The 21,006-nt window shown below is 44.0% G+C and overlaps 1 protein-coding gene across 1 annotated transcript; it reads right to left on the bottom strand.

The window, feature by feature from the left end:
- Nucleotides 1-6: 6 nt before the first annotated feature.
- Nucleotides 7-10,513, bottom strand: Dnaja1 (DnaJ heat shock protein family (Hsp40) member A1; the record flags this gene model as incomplete). Its single annotated transcript, XM_031377063.1, has 9 exons — nucleotides 10,388-10,513; nucleotides 9,674-9,815; nucleotides 9,372-9,549; nucleotides 7,237-7,341; nucleotides 4,924-5,151; nucleotides 2,430-2,544; nucleotides 928-1,043; nucleotides 537-637; nucleotides 7-66 (listed from the first exon to the last, which is right to left on the bottom strand). Coding segments are annotated over exons 2-9 (1,035 nt in total), but the record flags the coding sequence as incomplete, so codon positions are not given.
- Nucleotides 10,514-21,006: the final 10,493 nt, after the last annotated feature.

The following is a 21,006-nucleotide window of genomic DNA, read 5'->3' as shown; positions in this document are numbered from 1 at the left end:
AGGAAGGAGTTTTTCCAGCAAAGAGAGTTTATCAGGAGAGAGAAAGCCATTTTCAGGAAAGTTTACCTGCAAGAAATAAATATACTGGAATTCACTTCCCCCTAGAAAAACACAAAATTACCCATTTGTTCAGATGTACCTCGTAAATCTGGCTTAGAACCACTACCTTGAACTCACTCTGCAGCCAAAGATGACTGTTTTATTTTGAGAGGGGATTTATCTTCGGAGCCCTGACTGTACTTGAACTTGCTTTATAGACCAGGCTGGCCTCAAACTCAGAGATCCAAGTACCTCTGCCTCCCAAGCACTCAGATTAAAGCCACTACTGCCTAACCAAATGATTCTTTACCCTCCCAATTCTACCTTTCAAGTGCTAAATTATAGGCACGAACCACACCCAGGCCAAGTGCTACAAAAATTAACTGTCACAGTACCACTTGTAACTCATAGTTTAAGAGAAAGTCATTTAGTGTTCCAATTTTAACTGGATAAAGGGAGATTTTAAATGTATTTGCTTGGCCTGTATTACCACTTACCTTAAACTCAATGATTAGACGTCCCTTTTCATATGGCCGACGGTATATTGGCATACCTTCATTTAGCACACATTTTATATCCCCATGCTTGACAATCTGACCTAAAGACATTGAAGCCAAAATCTTAGGTATGGTCTCATTTGTACAAGGCAACGAAAAAAACCCAAGACAACCTCTGAGTTTTGGTTCAACAGCCCTGTTGCCTTCATTTATGGCTTTTCAAAGAGGTGACCAATATTCACCCAAGGCCCAATAACTTCATCTCAGCTCTAAAGATATATAACCAAGGAAGGAAAGCAACACATTTTCCTCAATAGCTATTATTACTTCTTAGTTATCAGAAGACAAGAAAAAGGCAAAGCAGAGAACCAGGTTCACCTAGTTATTATACCTGGATGAGAGGTGATGACTATGGTTCGGTTGTCGAGAGTAGATATTGGCTTTTGGAAGCCACACAATGCTTCAACCAGCTGTATGTCCATGCACATGAAAAGGTCTTCTCCTCGCCTGCAGCAACACAAATAAGTAAGGCACAGTTACATCTTTCAAATGATTATACACACACCACCACAGGCAAGCTTTTCTTTCACTACTCTGAAAACAAAACTTTTAAATGCTGAAATTAACAATTTTGGAAACAGTCAGCTCTTTGCTGAACAAGGCTTCAAAATCCTTAGGACACAAGCTGGGCACAGTGGTATAGGCCTCTGACTGCCAGCACTTGGGAGGTAGTAACCAAAGGCAGGGAAGATCAAAGCCTGCCTTGGGTCTTAAAACAAGTGTTCTTGTCACACATTCTAAGCAATGTATTCTTCCCGAGTTGTTGCCTAATTAATCTTAAATCTGGTTTCTTCAGAGGGGAGAAAAATAAAACCGTAACACAAACAAAATACACACTGGGGTTAAAGGAAGCCAAACACATTTAAAACCGACTTGGGCTGGATCGTCAATTATTTAAACCAATTATGAGCACTTTAAGAGACAGTAAAGATCCCTTGGATGAAAATATTTAGTATACTGCCTAATATAGCATTTTAGGTTTTTTGATGAACAAATCTTTGATAAAAATCTGATAAACAAATGTTTAGGGTTTCTTTAACAGCCCAACTGTCTTCAAACTCAAGAGATCCACCTGCCTCTCTCTCAAGGGCTGGGATGAAAGATGTGTTACCAGTGCCTGGATCTTGTGATAGCTTTTTTAAGCTCACATTCGCTCACATTTAGTTTTCCAACACAGAATAAACATCTGTGAAATCTTTTCCTAAACAAGTTCCTTCTACACACGCAACCTCCTCCCCCACAACCAACCTTCATGTCCAGTTTGGAAATTTTGTGTTTCAAGACACAAATTATATATATCTAACAGTCCCAAATTTTACTTTCATATTAAGATAGTTTGGGTATTTACACATAAAACAACTCCATATAAATCAAATATGGGCAATTGGTGAAAGGCATTAGCTTTTTTGAATTGACTATCCAGAGACTGTAGGGGAGTAGGGTATTCTATATAGCTTTCTCGCACCAACAATTTACTTTTAAGACAAAAAAAAAAAAAACCAATCTTGATTCTACTTCTAACCATTTACAACGGAAACAGAACTAATGAGCTTTTATAGAACACACTGCAGTTTGTTACATATACCCGTGTTCTAAGAGAGAAGAACTAGCCGGGTAATGGTGGTGCGCGCCTTTAATCCCAGCACTTGGGAGAGAGGCAGGTGGATCTATTGAGACCAGCCTGGTTTACAGAGTGAGTTCCAGAACCAGGGTTACACAGAGAAACCCTGTCTCGAACCCCCCCCCAAATCTAAGAGTGAAAGAAAAGTTCACTCATTCAAACTAGATTTCAACCAAACTAGTCAGTTTGGAAGAGTGATTTAAGTCTTTTACCTTGTAAAAACAGCATGGTCCTTCTGATCTAACACAATGATAATGTCTCCTGGCTCCAGTCCTGGTTCTTGGTCTCCTTCACCGTGGAATGTTATCTTCTGACCATCTTTCATGCCTAAACACAGATCAAGTGTGTACTTTTACTGATATCAGAGGCAGGATAATAAGGTCGGGATCATAAAATCTACTAAACTACAGATGTGGTCTGCGGACATATAGTTCAGTGGTACAGCATTATGCCAAGGCATTGGGTTCAACTTCAATCCTCATTATCATTCCTTCAAAATGTCCTGACCTGTTCATGTATATCTTCCAGCATATACATGTCTTTGTGGATGACAGAAAAAAAAAGGGACTATTTAATCCAGTCTAGTTTGGCACTGAAGCATGCTGTAGATGAGACATGCAGTAGATGAAACAACTTTCTACAGAGTCAGGCTTCTCATCTCAGAAATATTGCCTGCTTAGCTGCACACATAACTTTGTCAAAGAGACTTATTTCATTCAAGCAGCTGAGGATTAAAAATACCCATGTTAGGGCTGACGAGATAGGTAAGAGTACTGACTGCTCTTCCAAAGGTCCCGAGTTCGGATCCCAGCAACCACATGGTGGCTCACGACCACCTGTAATGAGATCTGACACCCTCTTCTGGTGCGTCTGAAGACAGCTACAGTGAATTACGCTGGGAGTGGGGCGGGAGCAAGTGGGGCCAGCAGAGGTCCTGAGTTTAATTCCCAGTAGCCACACACACGATGGCTCGTGGCCATCTGTACAACTACAGTGTTCTCATACACATAACCCCCTCCAAAAAAAAAACATGTTAGAAGCAAATTAACAACTGACAAAACACTGTAACCAGTTAACTATTCTGATTGTGTAACAATCTGTAACGACTATCATTAGCTACAGTAAGAATACTAGATTTTAAAATTCAGAATTCTTTCCTTGGAAGCTTCCTCCACTCTGTTTTCATCTTCTCTGTACCTGTTATTCTGTTTAAAAAATAAAATAAAAACTTACAATCTTTTGCCTTAGGTAGATTAACTACCCAGTACATGCAAAGACCCTGGATTTGGTTTCTATTAGCCTAGAGTGATTAAAAAAGTTTGCTGGGCAGTGGTGGCACACAGCTTTAGTCCCAGCACTTGGGAGGCAGAGGCAGGCAGATTTCTGAGTTAGAGACCAGCCTGGTCTACAGAGTGAGTTCCAGAACAGTCAGGGCTACACAGAGAAACCCTGTCTCAAAAAAACAAAAAAAAGGTTAGCAGGGCACTTTAATTCACTCAGGAGGCAGAGGTAGGACCCTCAGTTCAAGGCCAGCAGTCTCAACCAATCCCCTACCCCACCCCCAAAATGTTTACTATGATAGGCACATGTGGCCCATATAGAAAACACGAGTATTTTCCAATATAGCAAATGTTTTTGAAAAGGTTGTTATTTATTGAGGTTAATGCTAGCTCACAACTTTTAGTTTAATAAAGATTTAACTCTGTGTGTACATCTGTTCGGATGTCCTTCTGTTTCACTGAACCTGGCCACAAGCCCCAGTCATGCTGTCTCCACCTCTCAGACTTCCAGGGCAGAAGTGCACATTGGCCAAAGTTAGCATTTCTCCCCTTCCATGCTGGGAATTTCAGCTCATGGTCTTTATGCTTGCACAATAGGTGTTATCCACAGAGCTCAGGGCCCAAGGCTGGAGGGCAGGCTTATGATCACAGTACTAGGGAGACAGAAGCAGACTGGGCTACACACTGAAACCCTGCTGAAAAATGTTAAAGTAGTCCTCCCACCCCCTCCTTTGGGTTTTCACGACAGGGTTTCTCTATATAGCCCTGGCTGTCTTGGAACTCCCTCGGTAGACCAGGCTGACTTCAAACTCAAGAGATCTGCCTGCCTCTGCCTCCCAAGCACTGAGATTAAAGGTGTGTGCCAGCCACCACCAGACTTGCTTACTGTGCTCTTAATTCCAATGTGAGTGAACTACACTACTACACATCTTTAACCCCAACACTTAGGAGGTAGAAGCAGGAGGACCAGGAGTTCATGGCAACTTTTACCTGCAAAAAAGTCCCATCCTACCTCAAACAAGCAGCAAATTTCCTGGTCAAAAAGCACAGGGTTTGAGGTTAGCCTTGGAAATACAGAAAAAAATCCCCATCTCAATGAGAGATAAAGAAATTAAGAAAGAGTTTAACAAATAATTATAAATGCCACGTTCACTAGGCCACATTCCCCACTGGATTACTAGAAGCTGATGTTACTAGCAGGGAGTCCTTTTCTTAAATCCTGTATAGCCACTGTTAAACTGTACATGTTCCAGTAAATAATCAATAATCCTCATTCATGAAAACAATCCTAATTAAACAGTACATCACAAACAACTCTACCACAAAGTGATAAATTTGAAAAGAATTGAAAAGGAAGTGGTCCAAAAGGTAATGAGGGTAGGAAAAAAAATAAACATGATTCAGATTAGAGTGGATCAGTACTCACCTTTATCAATATGTACTTCTAAAATTTTCTTCTCTCGAACTATCTTTCTTCCATTGCAGCTTTTACATCTGTCTTTAGGACTGATGCGTTCTCCATGACCCTGGCACTCCATGCACACTGACTGAATTTGCTGAACCATTCCTGGTCCAATCTGATGGATCCTTATCTGCATGCCCGTCCCCCGACAGTTGGGACAGCACTCTACTGCTCCTTTCTTACCACCGCGGCCTAGACCGTTTTAAAAGAAACTTATATGTTAACTTAGCAGTAATCAAGAGTCTAACTCCTTAGTATTTAAGGTCTATGAACTGATGTCCTAAAATGTACAATTCAGATAAATTAATATTCTTCTTTGGAAGTTTTAGGGGAAAAAAGCAAACAAGGTAGGCAAACTATGAATCTCAGCAGTTGCCAGAGGAGGGTAAGAAGAGTTGTATTTTGAATTACAGTTTAAACAAGACACATGGTCAGCAAAAGCATCTGAGTGTGTGTTGGGAAGTGGGGTGAAGGAAGATGTGTCTTTAGATATGAAAATGCCCTTGGGGACTGGAGAGATGGCTCAGTGGTTAAGAGAACTTCCAGAGGTCCTGAGTTCAATTCCCAGCAACCACATGGTGGCTCATAACCATCTTCAATGGGGTCTGATACCCTCTTCTGGTGTGTTTGAAAAGAGCAAAGGTGTACTCATATATATAAAATAAATAAATCTTTAAAAAAAAGAAAAGAAAGAAAATGCCCAACTGGGTGGTAGTGGCGTATGCCTTTAATCCCAGCACTTGGGAGGCAGAGACAGGCGATTTCAGAGTTCAAGGCCAGCCTGGTCTACAGAGTGAGTTCCAGGACAGCCAGGATACAGAGAAACCCTGTCTCCAAAAACCAAAAACCAAAAACCAAAAAAAAAGAAAAGAAAATGCCCAAGGATGTCAGAGAGCATGCATTCTGTGGAAGAGGATTTTTAGCAAACGGGAGGGGAGAAGAGGACATATAAGGAAGGAAAGGGCAAGGCCTAGAGACCTGGCTCACTAACTAAAAGATTAAGATTGATCCCCAGCACCACATGGTGGCTCACAACCCTTCCTCTTTTAACTCCAGTTCCAGGGGGATCTGATACCCTCTTCTGGCTTTCACAGGTACAGCATGCAGCAGTAGAGAGATAAAACACACAGGAAGGCAAAAAAAAGGACAGGTGTGCATGAAGTGGTGGTGGAGTATTAAGCCTTTTTAATAAGCTCAAAGTAGGCAGGCCTAATGGTAAGGATCTCTGCAAGCATTTCACTTTCAGAACACTTTAAGGGAGCAGTGAGATGAGCAGTAACTCCATAACAGCTTGTACCATAATCTTACATTATGTGTTCCTACAGCACAATTTCTTTTTATTGAGACATGGTTTTACTGACCTCATAAAGAGATCTAACATGGACTACTATGCCTGGGAACAGGACCATCCTTTAAAAAGGGGAAGAAAAAAAAAAAAAGTAGCCAAAATGCTGTCCAGGAGGCACTCAGGAATTGGAGACAGGACTTTTAGTTAAGAGGCCAGCCTGGATGAAACTGGTCTTATAAAAAAACAACCAAAAAATCCAACCAACTAACAATAACAAAAACAAAATGAAAGACAAAAAAAATCAAGTAAGATGATAATTTGGTGCCACTGAGACAGATCAGTTTGAAAAACATTTGCCACCAAGTCTGACCAACCCCAGTTTTTTAATGCATGCATGGTTGAAGAAAAAAAGCCTAATTACTACAAGTTGTTTTCTGACCTCCCACACAAACAACACCTGATGCATATACATGGTACAAAGCACTGTTTTTTTTAAAAAAATTGTTACTTAGAATCTACACAGTATTGGGCCCATCGACATCTTGTCAAAAAGGAAGGAGCTGATGACAAGGTCTCATCCCTGAAGAGACATTTTCTTCTACATGTAGCCACTGATTCCGGGGCCTGTCCTTTTGGGAACAATCCCTCACCCACGTTCCTGAAGCAATTCTTATGGGACTCGTTGGGGCATCAATCCACAGGCATACAGAGGAATATTAAGGAAGGAGTTGGAGAAGAGAACAATGATGAAAATACACAGACATGACAATGTTACAACAAAGTCATTATGTTGTTTCTCTTGGTAGAAGATTCAGCTGCTTTTAGTGCAGAATTCTGACTTTCTCTATCAAGGAAGTTAGATATGGGGACCTGGTGTAATCCATGGAACGTTGAGGAAGAAAGATATAAGGCCACCTTACATCTAAAAAGGCCTATTCTCAAAAAACATCAACAACCCAACCAACAACCCAACACTTAAGAACTCTTACCTTCACATTTGTCACAAATCACATTCTTTTGCAGAGCCAGTTTTCTTGTTGCACCATTATATAAGTCTTCTAAGGTCACTGAGAGCTGATGAACAACATTTTTACCTAGAATAAAACACTGCTCATTAAACACACATTTGTAGTGTTTCTTTGTTGAAGGCATTATAAAAATGGCAAAAGATAATGGAAGATCAGCCTCAAGCTATATATCTTTTTGAGCTATACTCATATACAACATTTACCCAATCACTTGATCCTCAAACTAATCTAATCATAGATGAGGAAAATTATATGAGCAACTCAACTGCCTAAGAACACAAGAGACCCTCTTAGAAATCCAGCACTTAAAACACTACCCTTAAAAGTCACTCAATGTTCAGGCACATTTCAAAATGCCAAGCATGTATCCCTTTGAAGGTTTTACTTATTAGGCATTATTAAGCAACATGGCTAGTTACTTAACCCAAACATTCTTTAGCACAGTAAATTCTTTCTAATCAAGATTGGCTGAGAAGCCAACATTGAGACACTACTGAAATAGCAATTTCTACTTCTGTTTCAATAGTTTTCACTGCTAGGCTAGCATTGGTGTCTCAAATTTCCCAGGCCTTTTGTTATAGTATTGTCAAACAGAACTTTCTATAATGGACACATTTTATGTGTACAATACTGCAAATAACTAGTCACAATTACTAGATACAATTTTAAGTGTGGTGGCTACTACAGCTGGAGAGAATTTTTTCCCTTTAAATTAATCTCAACTTCAAGACCCACATCTGGCTAGTGACAAAAGATTGCCACATATAACTACAACCTGAAGTAAGTTGGTTGAGATCACATAAGGACAACCAGGTTACAAAAAATGAAATCACCCGTCAATGGTTAATAAGTTCCTAGCTAGTGATTGTTCCCCTAGGACTTTACCCACCACCACCAATATTGCCTGATTACTAAATAAAGTTCCAATCCTTTCTGAATATCGTATGTAAAGAGATACTCTTTAAATGAGGTGCTAAAAATGTCACCACAGCTGGACAGTGGTGGTGCATGCCTTTAATCCCAGCACTTGGGAGGTAGAGGCAGGTGGATTTCTGAGTTTGAGGCCAGCCTGGTCTACAGAGTGAGTTCCAAGACAGCCAGGGCTATACAGAGAAACCCTGTCTCAAACAAACAAACAAAAAAGCCGCTACGTCCTGCTTTTTTCTAGCTTCACTTTGTGTTTTTATTAGTTAGAGCTTTCTTAGCTTTACAGAGTACAGGAAAGGAAAATAAAGTTTCTGGAGACAGACCAAGCACCTTTCCCATAGCAGCAACAGCTTACAAACCCTCAGGCTGATCTAAGCCAAAAGGGTTAGTGGTGACTTCTCTACAGCTCATACTGCCTTATGGCTGAGCAGGTTGATTGGGATTACAGGTTTTTATTTATTTGTGTGCATACATGTTTATGTGAAAACCAAGAGGCCAGTAGTGAGCAAGCTATCTAATGTGGATGTTGAGAACAGAATCTGGACCTTCTGCAAGGAATGGCAAATGGTCTTAACCACTGAGCAATCTCTCAGCCCTAAGGCAAATTCTTACAAAAACACAGTAAACAGTTTTTCAAGTCTTCTTAAACCTTTAAGAGGGCAAAGTGAAATTTAATGGCCTGCCTATTTGTTCAAGAACTGTGCCTACCCATTAGTTCGTATTAACTATATTGAGAACAAAGTGCTATTTTAACCTCCAATACAGTCTTCCCATAAACATCTTCTTTTGGTCAAACATTTAAGTGCATATAAGTTGAGCTAGTTAAGCTGAAGCAAGAGCAAACAAGCAAGCTATCTGGAGACAATGAGCTGTTTTCAGTCTTTTCTTGGTAAGGTTTAGTTTTCTCAAGAGAAAAAGGCCACTGCACTAAACCTAAGTTACTACACTGTGTTACCCTACTGTTCGGGAATCTATGGAGTTGATTATACCTGCTTTTGGGCTTAGCTATTTTTTGATTACATAAAATCTCAACTGAAAATGACACCAGTCAAAGAATGTTCATGGACAGAGTGTATCATACCAACGTGTAAGCAAGCATTTAAATAAATTCTCAAGTCTTTCAGCACCAGCTACTTTATTCTGCTGCAGGCAAGCTAGATTTTTCTTACCTCTCCTTTCTCTTTGCATTCTTCCTCCTCCTCCAAAGAACATATCAAAGATATCCATGGGTGAGCCAAAACCACCACCTGCTCCACCCTCTTTAATCGCCTGTTCGCCTCCTTTATCATATAATTCCCTTTTTTTGGAATCAGCAAGAACTTCATAAGCTTGAGAAATCTGTTTAAACTGTTTCAGAAGAGGATCTCACATTAGAAACAACTGTTACAAAGCACAGCTACTATAGATGTTCAGGCAGTAGCACAAAGATATACATAGGTAACACTGCTGAGCTGTTTGCCTCTGCACTCACCTTTTCTCCTTCATTTGGATTCTTATCGGGGTGGTACTTCAAGGCCAATTTTCTATATGCCTTTTTCAATTCTTCCTGGGTGGCATTGGGTTTGACCCCCAAAACATCATAGTAAGTGGTTTCTTTCACCATTTTTTACAGCCTGAAATCAGAAAATGGTAATTTCAAACCAGCTTTAAACTTTCCTACAAAAGATCCATCTGCCTCTGCCTCCTGACCACTCTCAGATCAAAGGTGTGCGCCACGACTGGCTCTTAACTGGTAGTTTTTAACTACCGGAACTAAAGCAACCTGTTCTTTTGCCTTTATCTCACACTAATACAGCCTTCCCTAAACGTCTTAAGAGGTAAAAATTCCTGATATGATTCAGCTGTAAATTCTAACAGATTAAATATAAAATTCCAGGGAATGCGAAGGAAAGCCCGCCCAGCAGCTGGTTCCTACTCTACTGCACTAACGCATGAATTATCGGGCTTCTTCCGGTTTCCTTTCCCCCAGAGGTTTTGCTAGGAACCCAAAGCAGCACTGATAGGTTCCGTACACTGGTTAGGACACTACCACTGCCTTTGTACATCTGATAAAGGCCATACACTCGCCGGAAAGAGACACTGGACACCCGGGGGTGGAGGAGTGGCTTCTGAGACCAGCCTGGCTGGGAGCAGGTGCCCGAGCCCCGTCGCCATCCTGCTCCTGCTCGCTCGCTCGCCAGCTTACCCACTCTCGCCCCTCTCAGGCCTGCGAAGCCGACTCGCCCTCAGGGTTTCCCCGGCACCTGGCGTCGACCGTTAAGGTTTCCTTCCTTTCTCCCTCCCACCCTGATCGAAAAGGCGGAGGGGGAGGCCGGACCTCAACAAAGAGAGGGAGGAGAGCCAGGAGAAGCGCCAGCCGCAGCCTCCGCCCGGCTCCTCCCGCAGCCCCTCACCCCTGCCTCGGCCCGCGCGTGCGCAGCGCTGCCCACCCGGCCCGGGCGGCGGAGCGCGGGGGTGCGTACCGAGGAGTCTAAGGCGGGCGGCGAATCGGCCTGGGCCTCGGGCCGCCTCGTGGCGTCCGGGCGGGCAGGGCGCCGGGCATTCCCGGCAGCCTTCCGAAGACCGAGCCCGGCTCAGGGAACCCGCAGTCCCCCGCCCACGCGGGACCAACCGCCTCCTCCGGCTGCGGCTTCCCCGGCTGTCTGGTGTCCAGACCCGCACGCCGCGACCGAGGGAGGCCTAAGGGCCGAGACTCACCGGTGAGCGGGCCGGCGCCGGAGAGAGGAAAGGGGAGCGGAGCACAGCGCAGCTCGGCCACACGCTGCTCCTCCACCACCCACCGAGCGTTCTGGAAAGTTCCGCCCGGCCCGCCGCAGCCGACCTCTTTTGTAGCCCAGCCCTGGAGCGTCACTTGCCGGAAGTCCCGCCCCTCGCCGCTGCCACCGCCCCTCGGTTACCTGGGCAACGGCGCGGGGGCGGGGAGTGGCTGTGCCCAAGGGCCTTGTGGGGGTGGATTCAAGCCGGGGTTTCCGAGCCTCGTAGAATCTTCTAGATGGCTTTTTCTTAGTGCGAGGTACCAGAGTGCGGAAGTCTTGAGGTGGAGAGGTCACATCATGGAGCCGTAGGCCGGGGACGAGTGCTTCAGGCGCTCTGCTGCACGGGATCGGTGGAACCCAGGCCTAGGAGTCTAATTTTCTGTAGCTCCTTAGCTCTGAGCCTTGCGGGCAAGAAATGCTGAGCAAGGCGGGCCTAGTCCCTAGACCAACCTTGCAGGCTTTGGATCCCGTGGTTTCACCCGAGCGAGCGCACCCTGGACGAGCCCAGGATCCAGATACTTCTGGCTCAGACGACTTGGGCGGAGGGAACCTAGGACTGCACCAAACGGAAACATTTACAATGCCTCATGCAGACTGAGGGCCATGGACCCTTTTAAAAAAGTCAGTCTTCCACCCAGTTTGGCTGCAGAGTGCAGCAAAAAGCAAAATTAATTGCTTTAGCTTACTGTTTTAATTTTCTGACCACTTTCATTTCCAGTTAAGAGACTCAAAATCTAGAGTTGGCGAAGTTGAATCCTAAGCTTTCAACGGACAGAGTGAATGTTATTTAGTAACCCAAGAGACACATCAAAGAAGTGGAGGTGCAAGCTTGAAAAAGAGTTCACATATTTTATAAAGATTTATTTCGAGTCGTGTGTGTGAGTGTGTGTGTGTGTGTGTGTGTATGTATGTGCCCATGGAAGCCAGAGCTTCTAAGAATTTGCCTATTCCAGATAACTTAGAATCACGTATTTGGTTTTCTTGTTTGGCTTTTTAAATTTTTTATTTACTGTTGATGTATGAGCGTTCTGTCTGCATGTGTGTCTGTGCACCCCATGAATGCCTAGTTCCTGTGGAGGTTGGAATAGGGAGTCGGCTCCTGTAACTGGAGGTACAGGCAGTTGTGAGTCACCACGTGGGTGCTAGGAACTGAACCTGGGGGCCTCTGCAAGAGCAGCCAGTGCTTTAAACTGATAAGCCATTTCTCTGCCCTCCTTAGCCTTGTTCTTAAGACAAAGGTCTTGTCACATAAAGCCCAGACTAGCCCAGTACTCTCTTTGTAGTCAAAGCTGGCTTCAAACTCTGAACTCCCCAGCCTCTGAGCCCTTGTGGAGGGTAGTACATGCTCTGAACCACGGGGCCTCCTGCTTAGCCTTTTGTTGGAAGTTGAACAAGCTAAAAAATTATAAAAGAAATCACAAAGCACAGGTCAGCACTTGAACCTGAAGCAATTAAGCACACTTCCTGATGGATGTCTAGAGTGTGGAATGAGGTGCTTTAAATGTTATGTTCATTTTATTGTGTGTATTGGGCTTGTGGACCGTAGTAGTTCTCTCATACCTTTACCAGCTGAGCAGGTGTCTCGGTGCTTTAAGGAGATCACAGGAATTGGATGTAGCCAGAGCTAAGGGAGCTGTAAAGCCTGTCTTCAAACCTACCTAAAGGCATCTTAAAAAGCTAAGGATTTTGGGATTTCTACCCTGTGTTGTTTGGCCTCTCCACTATTACTGCTTTCACCAAACTGTTTGAGGCACTAAAGCTACGCCGCTTCCCTTACGAACTTTTTGATTATGTGCTGTAGTTTTGGCTGAGGAAGATCTGGTTTTTCTCATCTTCTGTGATAACCTCTCAGATATCACATCTAGCAATAGGTTATGTCTTTAAAGCATGGACTCTCCACCTTTCTAATGCTGCAACCCTTTAGTACAGCTCCTAATGTTGTGCTGACCCCAACCATAAAATTATTTTCATTGCTACTTCATAACTGTAACGTTGCTACTGCTATGAGTTGTAATATAAACATGTGCCAAAGGTTTTCCAAAGGGATCAAGATCCACAGGTTTGAGAACTGCTGCTTTCAGCCAACACTTTTGAGTAAAATATCTAATATGCCAGGCATACTCTAGGTCTTGTCAATACAAAACTCTTTTAAAAACAAAAACAACAGAAACAAAAACAAAGCTGAACAGTGGTGGCACACGTCTTTAATCCCAGCACTTGGGAGGCAGAGGCAGGCAGATTTCTGAGTTCAAGGCCAGCCTGGTCTACAGAGTGAGTTCCAGGACAGCCAGGGCTACACAGAGAAACCCTGTCTTGAAAAACAAACAAACTAACAAAAAAAGAAATATTTGCAGCAAGTGTGGTGGTAGAGGCCTATAATCCCAACTCTTTTCAGGCTGAGTCAGGAGGATTGCAAGTTTGAAGACAACCTGTGCTACACAGAGCTCTAGAGTTGAATATGGTGGCTTGTGCCTGTGAAGGATGAAGGGTTGATGGCCCCGTGCCTCCGGTGAGCTGAGACACCCCCCATCCCAATTTTTCCCCTTTTATTTTCACATCACTTCAGTCGACTCTGATCTAACAAATGAGGATCATGGTTTTGAGGCTGGCTTGGACTACATAGAGAGTTTGCAGTCTCAACTTCATAAGGCCTATATGAGGTTGAAAAAACACAAAAGAAAAATAAAGTTTGTATGACTACCTAAAGCTGTATTTGAAGAGCTTCAGCACTTAACCATGAAACATTGGAAACTGCTGAAATACTCAGTAGGGAACAGGCAAACCACATCAAAAAATAACAAGGCTGATTTATTAACCCCAACAAAAGAATCTGTTGGAAACAACCCATGTAAGCAAGTTTTCTTTTGTCTTCTTCGCAGTCCTAGGACTCACACCTAGGGCTTGAACAGGCTAAGAAGTACTCCCCCTATGAGTTACACTCCCACTCCAAAGACCGGGGTCCCACCTTACTCAAGTGAACTAGCCTCCTGGTTCTGCTTCCTAGTTGTGAAATTTCAGGTGAACCACCAAACTAAGCTAAGCTCTCATTTCCATATACAAAGAATATCACATATGAAGTTGCTGGTAATTTTTGAGGTTTTTTGTTTTGTTTTGGGACAGGGTCTTACTCTGCAGCTCTGGCTGCCCTGGAACTTGCTATGTAGCCTGGCCTCTTTATTACAGATCTGCCTGCTTCTGCCTTCAGAGTGCTGGGAATAAAGGCAGAATTTTTCAGCATATGCCACGCACACTCGTCTACTCCAGTCACATCCATTATATGGGGATAAAATCCTGATAAAGGATAAGAGGCAATAAGGCCCCAAAAGGGGTTCTGTGCCTCCTGGATTTCAGACTAGTAGCTGGTATCCCCTACCTCAGACGTGTTTCAGATTAGTCTTTCCAATCATCAACACGGCCTCATAATTAGGCATAAAGCTACCCCAAGTAATGATTTGTAAATGGTTAAGATTGGGCATTGTCTCCTGGCCGACACAAAGTTTCCAACTATCCTAATTTAATGTTTTAAGTACTAGAGAGTAATTGAAAGGTTTCTCTCACTCTAGGACATTAGCTGAAAGTGTTAGGTCCGGAGTCCCCTCTGCCTGCCTCCAGCAAGAACCAGAGAATTAGCATAAGAATAACTCAACAGAGCCGGGGTGGTGGTGGCACACGCCTTTAATGCCTTTAATCCCAGCACTTGGGAGGCAGAGGCAGGGGGATTTCTGAGTTCAAGGCCAGCCTGATCTACGGAGTGAGTTCCAGGACAGCCAGGGCTACACAGAGAAACCTTGTCTCGGAAAAAAAAAAAAATACCTCAACAGGGAGGGCTCCACCCCTCTTCCTCCTCTTACACACCTGGCTACCAGACCCTACGGACCTGGGTGTGGGGGTTGGCTTGCCTACGTGACTTCAGTCTAGCACTAGGACTGGAAGAAGGACTTGGACTCACATGCAGGACTAACACTAGAACTTAGATGGGCTAAGACTCAGATTCATGTATCTCCCGCAATCCCCCGGGCCCAGAGCACTTGGGCCTGGGGGATGCAGCACCAGTTCAGAGGAGATAGCTGCTGCTTTAGACCCAGTATGTTTCAGATAGCCTCAGGGTACCTCAACTGTTGAGCTGCCAGATTTTTCATTTCTCTTTTGCAATGATTGTAAAAGCCTCATGTCATTTTTAAAGAAATACACTCAGATTTTACACCACTCGTGTGTAGTCTGTTTGTCAAAAGCCGAATCCCGTGCCCACCTGGCCAGAACCCCTAGTCCCGTGGAACAAGGGACCCCGTAAGAAATCCCGGTCTGTGGCAAGCATAGCCCTGGTTTTTTGGTTGGTTGGTTGGTTTTGGTTTGGTTTTTTGTTTTTAATTCTGGTTTTGTTTTTTAATCTCATTATAAGTTAAGTTCCTTGAGGGTAGGGGCCATGGCTTATAAGAGTTTTGTTTTTTTGTTTGTTTGTTTGTTTGTTTTTTCGAGACAGGGTTTCTCTGTATAGCCCTAGCTGTCCTGGAACTCACTCTGTAGACCAGGCTGGCCTTGAACTCAGAAATCCGCCTGCCTCTGCCTCCCAAGTGCTGGGATTAAAGACATGCGCCACCACCACCTGGCCTGCAAATACTTCTTTAGGACAAACACCTAAACCTGCTGAGCCAATGTGAGTGCAAATTGAAAATTATAGCTGGGCAATGGTGGCTCACACCTTTAATCCCAGCACTTGGGAGGCAGAGACAGGTGGATTTCTGAGTTCGAGGCGAGCCTGGTCTACAGAGTGAGTTCCAGGACAGCCAGGGCTACACAGAGAAACCCTGTCTCGAAAAACTAAAAAAAAGAAAAAAGAAAAGAAAATTATAACAACCTTTTATGCTGATTTAAACTGCTTCCAGCATGTGTGAATGGGCCTTGCAAGTATGAAATAATCTCTTGTTGTTCTGTTAAATCTTTACCAGCTTTACAAATAAAAATTTATAATCAAGTGCGTTGGGTTTTACCTATGATCCTAGCATTTGGGCGGCTCAGGTAGGAGGCCCAGGAGTTCAAAGCCAGGTGAGGCTACAGAGAAATTTGGTGCTACTTGGGGTATTTGAGACCCTGTTTGTGGGTGTGGGAGAAATTAATATCTTATTGCTTTAAATAATCTTATTGCTTTAAAGTTTCTTCTTTGTGTGGAGTTTATGTATATAGGGCATAGACATGCATGCAGACAAAGCACACATACACCTAAAATAATAAAATAAAAAACATCCCATACTTCTAGTCTTACTCTGTGGTCCAGGCTGGTCTTGAATTTAGGTTAGTCCTCCTGCCTCAGCCTCCCACATGTAGGATTATAGGTATGAGTCACTACATCTGGCCCTTGTGCTCAGTTTCCTCTTGTCGCATATATGTATATATATATGGTCGCTCTCTTCAGACACACCAGAAGAGAGCATCAGATCCCATTACAGATGGTTGTGAGCCACCATGTGGTTGCTGGGAATTGAACTCAGGTCCTCTGGAAGAGCAGTCAGTGCTCTTAACTGCAGAGCCATCTCTCCAGCCCCCAAGCTATGTTCTTAATTCATTCTACTTTACAGAAGGATCCTCACTCAGCCTTCAATTCTAGCTTGGTAGTGTAACTGCCTGTGTGAGGACAGGGTAAGAGAGAGAATGTTTGCTGGTATGTGTCTATAATGTTCCCAAGCAGTACAGACTTTTCATTTAAGTTACCCCCAATCCCATCTTCTTTTCTTTTTTGATTTTTTGGGATAGGGTCTATCCCATGTAGCCCAGGCTAGCCTGGGCCTTGAATTTGGTGGTCGTTCAGGATGACCTTGAACTCCCAATCTTCCTGCCTCTACCTAGTTTGGAACCATGTCCAGCTTCTCTTCATTTTTTCTGGGGAGGGCACAGGTGGGTAACAGGAGAGAGGGTCTTCTCCAGGCACTGTTCACGGGTTTCCTGGCCACTCCAGGCTGGGGTAGACAAACATTGGGCATGTTCCCCTCATCTCAGATGAGCACTGGGTAGTTGTAGGCTGTGAGTTGAGTAGAAGTGTGTAGTGAGGCCTGGACATGCCCAGGTTGCAGCTCTCTGACACAGGTGTTATATGGGAAGGTGGTCTGTCCTATGGCTTTCTGGGCCTTCCTCCTATTCTTAAGAGATAGCCTGAGCAATGTAAAACATTCTTTTGCACACATAGGACTTCAAGAATGAGGTTAAGGTCTCATAGATGAAGTGCTGTACAATTTAGAAAAAGCTATAAGCATGCTCACGCCACATCCTTTCACTCTCCAGGAGTGTGGAAAATTTCAGGCGTTGTATTTGTTGCTGGTTCTTTAAAGGCTGCCACGTGTGGTGACAGAGGGAGTCCTAATTACTCTGAAGGTTATGGCAGGAATATCACTGGAGCCCAGGAGTTTGAAGACAGCCTGGGCGACATGGTATCAAAATACAGTATTTTCTTTAAAGGAAAGAAAAAGTAAGCCAGACATACATACTCCTGTGTACCCATGACCTCCTTTGGTTCCATGCTGTAGAGAATCCTCCTCTGTCTTTGCTTCGAAGATCTCTCTCTCTTCCCCTTCCTATCCTCCCGTCCTCCTGGCTCCACCCCTCTTTCTTGGTCTTCTTATTCTGCTAAATAAGCTTTATGCTTGCTAAGCACATGCTGTTCTGTTGCGGCTGAACTGTATCTTCAACATTATGCCTTATTTTTATTTCACAGTTTATATATGAGATGAATGATCAGTTTGGGGTATAGTTCAGAAGTAGAGTGCTCACCTAGCATGCCCGGAACCCCAACTTTATACCCTAACACCATCAAATTAAAAAAAAAAAAAAAGAGGCAACTGGTAGAAATTATATCAGTCCATTCCTAAAATCATCCAGAGCTTCTGACATAAATTTTCTATTTCTTAGCAGAGAGTATGAATCATTACTATTTGGTTGCTGTTCACAGCCACCTCCAGCTACTTGTGATCTGGTCACATGCTTACTGAGGGTTATAGTGTATTCTATTGAAATGTGGCCCCCCTTTCATTCTTCTCTCATATATTACATAGAGGCTGAAGTTTCCCCTCCCTCTCCTACCCCCAGCTTCTCCCCTCTCCGCCATCCTTCTCCCTTAGATTCCCTCTCTTTCCCTTCTCTCCCTTAGGGAAGAGAAGGCCTCCTCCCAGGGACAGCAACCAAAAAACTGCATAACAAGCTACAATAAGACCAGACTGTAAGGCTGAATGAGGCAACCCAGCAGGGAGGGAAAGGCCCCACATGTAGGCAAATGAGTAAGGGGCAGCAGCCCCTGCTCCCACTGTTAGGATTCCGACAAGAACACCAAGCTACTTAGCTATAACATATATGTAGAGGACCGAAGTCAGACTCCTTATCTACAGATTTCCTGATCTCTCAAGTTCCCATGAGCCCCGTCAGTTGCTTCTGTGGGCCATGTTCTCGTGGTGTGTCCCTGACACCTCAGTTCCCTCCTCTTCCACCTCAGCAGACCGCCCCTCCCCGAGCTCTATCTAATGTTTGGCTGTGAGTCTCTGTATCTGCTCCCATCAGTTGCTGGATGAAATCTCTCTGCCCTCTTTGATGATTTTACTAGGCTCAGGCCTCAGTACACTCTGCAGGCAGGACAAATTGTCCGTAGGTTGAAGGTTTTGTGGCTGGGTTGGTGTCCCGATCCCTCCACTTGAGGACTTGCCTGGTTCAGAAGATGTATGACCCTTATTTTTAACCAAAATCCTTATATGACCAAAAAGTATAAATAGATGTAGACACTATGTAAACAGCTAAAAATACACAAAATCACAACACATGATAAGCATCTACTATGTCTCATATAAAATGGCTATCATTTATCAGAAAAACGATCAAATAATATAAGTGGACAATTGATAGACATGTCAGTAAACATTTAAGATACGATTAAGCACACTACTCAGGAAACTCAGTGGCTGGCAAGATGGCTAAGTGGTTTGCACTTGCTGTCAAGCACGGTCACTTGAGTTTGATTTCCAGAATCAACATGGAGGAAGAAGAGAACAAACTCCCACATGTTGTCCTGTACCTCTCTATTAAAGGCGTGGTTCACATAGGCACAGACAGACAGACAAACACACGTGTACACACACACACACACACACACACACACACACAGAGAGAGAGAGAGAGAGAGAGAGAGAGAGAGAGAGAGAGAGAGAGAGAGAGAGAGAGAGAAACTCAAGTCCTGAATGTGGTGGTGGCATTAAGTCAAGACTAGAAATCATTAGTTCATAGCTAGCCTGGGTTTTTTCACAAGAGCCTATCTCAAACAGAAAACAGGGTGGGGAGATGGTTCATTAGGGGAAAGAACTGATTCTGTATATACCAGGACCTGAGTTCAAATCCCCAGCACCCACATAAAATCTGGATGTGAGGTAGGCTTTGTGGTACATGCCTTTAATCCCATCACTGGGTAGGAATGGGACCAGGGTTGTTGTATAGGCAGATCTCTCTGAGTTCCAGGTTATTTTGGGCTACATCGTGAGACCCTGTCCCAAAAACAAAAAAGGAAAATCAGGGTGTAGCAGTTTGTGTCTGAAATCCTAACATTGTAGAGGCAGAGACAGTTGGATCCTAGGAGCTCACTGGTCAGCTAGTGAGTAAAATTGGGATCTAGTCAATTCTCCATGAAAGGTAGGTCGGATTTCAAAAACTGAAGGGCAGAGCCACAGAGGATGTCACCCAAGCATCTGCCTGTGGCTTTCCAGGGCACCTACGAGAAGCACCCTCATTCACACGTCCTTGTTAGTTTGTTGTCAACTTGACACACCTGGGAAAAGGGGCCTTCCAGGGAAGAAGTCCCTCAATCAAACTGGCCTGTGGGCCCATCTGTGGCACATTTTCTTAATTGTTAATGGATGCAGGAGGGCCCAGCTAACTGTGGTCAGTGCCATCTCTGGGCATGTGGGCCTGGGCTATTTAAAAAAAGCTAGGGGTGCCGGGCAGTGGTGACGCATGCCTTTAATCCCAGCACTTGGGGGACAGAGGCAGGCAGATTTCTGAGTTTGAGACTGGTCTGGTCTACAGAGTGAGTTCCAGGACAGCCAGGACTATACGGAGAAACCCTGTCTCGAAAACAAACAAACAAAACGAGGGGCGCTGGTTGGTTTTTATCACCTTGACAGAAACCCAGATGTATCTAGGAACAAACAGGGAATCTGAGTGAGTGCTTCTGTACTCACTGAACAGTGGCCTGTGTGAGAGTCTGGAGGGCTGTCTTGATTAGTGATTGACATGGGAGGGCCCCCTCACTGTGCTGGTCCCACCCCTCAGTGTATCTTGGTGGCCCTGAATAGTTTTTTAAAAGTAGGCTATGAAGAGCAAATCAGTTACAGGACCTGTGTTCACCAGGAGAGGGTAGTGGAGCCCCTGAAGCTATGGTTGCAGATGGGTGTGAGCCACCACATGGGTGAGAAGAATTGAACCTGGTCCATGGGAAAAGCCACCTGTTCTTAACCATTGAGCCATATCACCAGCCCCATAGTATTGAGGATTTAGTTCAGTGGTGGAGCATTTGTCTAGCAAGCCCAAAGCCCTGGGTTTATTCTCCTGCACCCCCACCCCACCTCAAAGAAGAAAAGGAACAAAATGTCTTTTGATATCCTCTGGTCTGAATAATTTAAACTTATAAATTTCATTTGCCAATTTCTCCCCCAGTGCTAGGGGTTGCACTTATGGCTTTGCATTTACAAAACAACCACTCTACCACTGAGTTACATCCCTAGCTCAGAATAATTTTTTTTTTTACCTTAAAGATTTATTTAGCCTTGTACAGATGTTTTGCATGCATGCAGGTCTGTACTACATGCCTGTCTGGTACCAGAGGAGACTCTGGAGGCACCCTATAGTGTTTTGAGGAAGTCTTTCTATAGTCCTCATTGGCCTCAAGCTCAAAATCATCCCTTCCTGAGAGCTGGGACCACGTCTTCAACATACTCACGTGGGAGTATTTTGTTTATACGCACATCTATGCAGGTAATTCTCTACCTCACTTTGCTATCAGGTGTCTTCTAGATTGTTTGATTTT

Source organism: Mastomys coucha, unplaced genomic scaffold, assembly GCF_008632895.1.
Source record: "Mastomys coucha isolate ucsf_1 unplaced genomic scaffold, UCSF_Mcou_1 pScaffold18, whole genome shotgun sequence".
In the NCBI taxonomy this organism is placed as follows: Eukaryota; Metazoa; Chordata; class Mammalia; order Rodentia; family Muridae; genus Mastomys; species Mastomys coucha.
Note: the sequence above shows the minus strand (reverse complement) of the source record. Positions and strands in the feature narration are given on the sequence as shown.